The 3,069-nt window shown below is 46.9% G+C and overlaps 1 protein-coding gene across 1 annotated transcript; it reads left to right on the plus strand.

Moving 5' to 3' along the window:
- The first annotated feature begins 285 nt into the window (after positions 1 to 285).
- LOC138904337 (uncharacterized) lies at positions 286 to 1,885 on the plus strand. The gene is made up of 3 exons (XM_070192838.1): positions 286 to 587; positions 758 to 919; positions 1,456 to 1,885. Exons 1-3 carry the CDS (start codon positions 286 to 288, stop codon positions 1,883 to 1,885), a joined length of 894 nt encoding a protein of 297 aa, XP_070048939.1.
- Positions 1,886 to 3,069: the final 1,184 nt, after the last annotated feature.

Raw genomic sequence — 3,069 nt, forward strand, 5'->3', positions numbered from 1 at the left:
TTTATTCCGGCAGACCCAGCCACATCTCAGGCTGGTGGGGGAGCATAGACCCCTACCGCACATGTCCATAGGTAGGAAACTGCTGTATATCAGACCCAGGGTGCACTACCCGTGGGTGGAGCCCAACCAGTGGCAGCAGCTTCACCTGAGCCCAGACCAGCTAAAGCCGCCGAGCCGCAGAAGCTATTGGACAGATGGACTAGACTACATCCTCCTGTCTTTGGGGGAGAGCGACATGAGGATCCCCCAAACTTCTTTGATCGGTGCAGGGATAGACTGCACAACATGAGGATATTGGAGTCTCACAGGGTACACTTTGCTACTTTTCAGCTGGAGGGCAGAGCCCGTAGGTGGTGGAAGTCCTATCTTCTTGGCAGACCAGCAGATTCTCCTCCCATGACTTGGGATAAGTTCACCCATATTTTCCTGGATAGGTTTATTCCACCCTCACAGAGGGAAGAGTTGCGGTTTCAGTTTGAGCAGCTCCAGCAGGGTCAGATGTCAGTGACCAATTATGAGGCGAGGTTCTCTAAGTTATCTCGCCATGCACTTATGATACTCCCTACTGATGCAGAGAGAGCACAGAGGTTTGTTATGGGTTTGCATACTGGCATTCAGGCCACTATGGCTCGAGAGGTTGAGATGGGACTTCTTATGAGTTGGTTGTGGAGATAACTCGGAGGATTGAGGGTGTGCGTCGGCGTAGCCGAGAGCAGGTTTTGAGAGATAAGCGATTTAGGTATTCTCGAGAGTTCAGATGTGCTCTGTCTGGAGGTAGAGGTCAGTTTGTGAGAGGGCAGACTAGCAGGCCCCCATATCCAGCACCAATGCCTCCTCTGGGTGCTCCAGTGTGGCCTTATTTCAGTGCTATGCCAGAGAGCTTTTACCGCCCACCGGCTATTCATGGTTCTTCCAGTGGGTATTCAGGTCACTAGGGCCAGACTTCAAGTCAGCAGCCCATTGCACCGAGAGGTTGTTTCGAGTGCGGGTATTTCAGTCACATGCGGAGATTCTGCCCCAGGCTTCGGGGTAGACCAGTGCAACAGGGTCAGCAGCCTATGATTACCGCACCAGTTACTCCACCAGCCGTCCGACCACCAAGAGGTGGAGGGCAAGTGGGTAGGGGACGTCCTAGAGGTGAAGGCCAACCAAGTGGAGGCCAGCCAGTTGGCGCTCCAGCTCAGTTCTATGCTTTTCTGGCCATACCAGATGTAGAGGCCTCAGATGCCGTGATCACAAGTATTATTTTTGTTTGCGGCAAAGATGCCTCTGTACTATTTGATCCAGGGTCTACATATTCCTATGAATCATCTCTATTTGCTCATTTCCTGGGAGTTTCTCGTGAGTCCTTAAGTACTCCCGTTTATGTGTCGACTCATGTGGGCGATTCTGTGGTTGTGAATCGGATCTATCGGTCCTGCATTGTTACATTCTGTGGTTATGAAACTAGAGCAGATCTTCTGCTGTTGATATGACCAACTTTGAGATCATCTTGGGCATGGACTGGCTATCTCCATATCATGTCGTCCTAGATTTCCATGCTAAGACTGTTACTTTGGCAATGCTGGAATTACCTAGGTTGGAGTGGAAGGGTTTGTCTGTCAGCGCATCTAATCAGGTTATTTCCTTTCTGAAGGCTCGACACATGGTCGAGAAGGGTTGTTTGGCTTATCTAGCCTATGGTCGGGACACTACTGCAGAGACTCCGGCGATTAATTCATTGCCTGTAGTCTGGGAGTTCTCTGATGTATTTCCTTCAGATCTTCCAGGCATGCCACCAGATCATGATATTGATTTCCGTATTGATTTGGCTCCAGATACCCAACTTATATCTATCACACCGTATCGCATGGCTCCGAAAGAATTGAAAGAGTTAAAAGAATAGTTTGAGGAGTTACTAGCCAAAGGTGTTTGTCAGACTGAGTATATCGCCTTGGGGTGCACCGATATTATTTGTGAAGAAAAAGGATGGAACTATGCGAATGTGTATTGACTATCGCCAATTGAACAAAGTCACTATTAAGAACAAGTATTCGTTGCCGCGTATTGATGACCTATTTGACCAGTTGCAGGGTGGTAGGGGGTTGGGATATCCGTTGCTATAATATCAACTTGAGGTCGGGATACCATCAGTTGAAGATTCGGGATTCAGATGTTCCGAAGACTGCTTTCCGGACTAGATATGGTCATTATGAGTTTCTGGTGATGTTAACTAATGCCCCGATGGCGTTTATGGATTTGATGAACATGGTATTCAGGCCATATATTGATTTTGTTTGTCATTGTCTTCATTGATGACATTTTGATATACTCGCGCAGTAAGGAGGAGCACGAGCAGCATATGAGAGTGGTGCTACAGACCCTGCGGGAACAAAATCTATATGCTAAGTTCTCCAAATGTGAGTTTTGGCTAAATTCCGTAGCATTTTTGGGGCATATTGTATCGGGCGAGGGCATTAAAGTTTATCCCAAAAAGATTGAGGCAGTTCAAAATTGGCATCGTCCCACTTTGACGACTGAGATCCAGAGTTTCCTAGGTTTAACAGGTTATTATTGTCGGTTCATGGAGGGCTTTTCATCTATTGTAGCACCTTTGACCAAATAAACCCAGAAGGATGCTCCGTTTTGATGGTCCTATGATTGTGAGGTGAGCTTTCAGAAGCTCAAGACAGTATTAACTACAACACTAGTGTTAGTGTTGCCTTCCGGGTCAGGGATGTATATAATGTATTGTGATGCTTCACACGTTGGTTTGGGTTGTGTATTAATGCAGGAGGGGCGATTTATTGCATATGCCTCACGTCAGCTGAAACCCCACGAGAAGAATTACCCGGTACATGATCTGGAGTTAGCTGCAATTGTTCATGCTCTTAAGTTTTAGAGGCATTATCTTTATGGGGTGTCTTGTGAAGTTTACACTGATCATCGCAGTTTACAGCATTTGTTCAAGTAGAGGGACCTAAATTTGAGACAGCGCAGATAGCTTGAGTTACTAAAAGATTATGATATTACTATCTTGTATCATCCAGGCAAAGCAAATGTAGTTGCAGACGCCTTGAGTAGAAAGGC

This window comes from Nicotiana tomentosiformis, chromosome 2 (assembly GCF_000390325.3).
Source record: "Nicotiana tomentosiformis chromosome 2, ASM39032v3, whole genome shotgun sequence".
Taxonomy (NCBI): Eukaryota; Viridiplantae; Streptophyta; class Magnoliopsida; order Solanales; family Solanaceae; genus Nicotiana; species Nicotiana tomentosiformis.

Bases quoted from the DNA above. Each gene is read 5' to 3' on its own strand.
- LOC138904337 (XM_070192838.1), top strand. From the start codon at position 286: ATGAGGATATTGGAGTCTCACAGGGTACACTTTGCTACTTTTCAGCTG. The intron at 588-757 runs GTTTGTTATGGG...TCGAGAGTTCAG, and splicing joins GATGCAGAGAGAGCACAGAG to ATGTGCTCTGTCTGGAGGTA. The intron at 920-1,455 runs GTATTCAGGTCA...AAACTAGAGCAG, and splicing joins ATTCATGGTTCTTCCAGTGG to ATCTTCTGCTGTTGATATGA.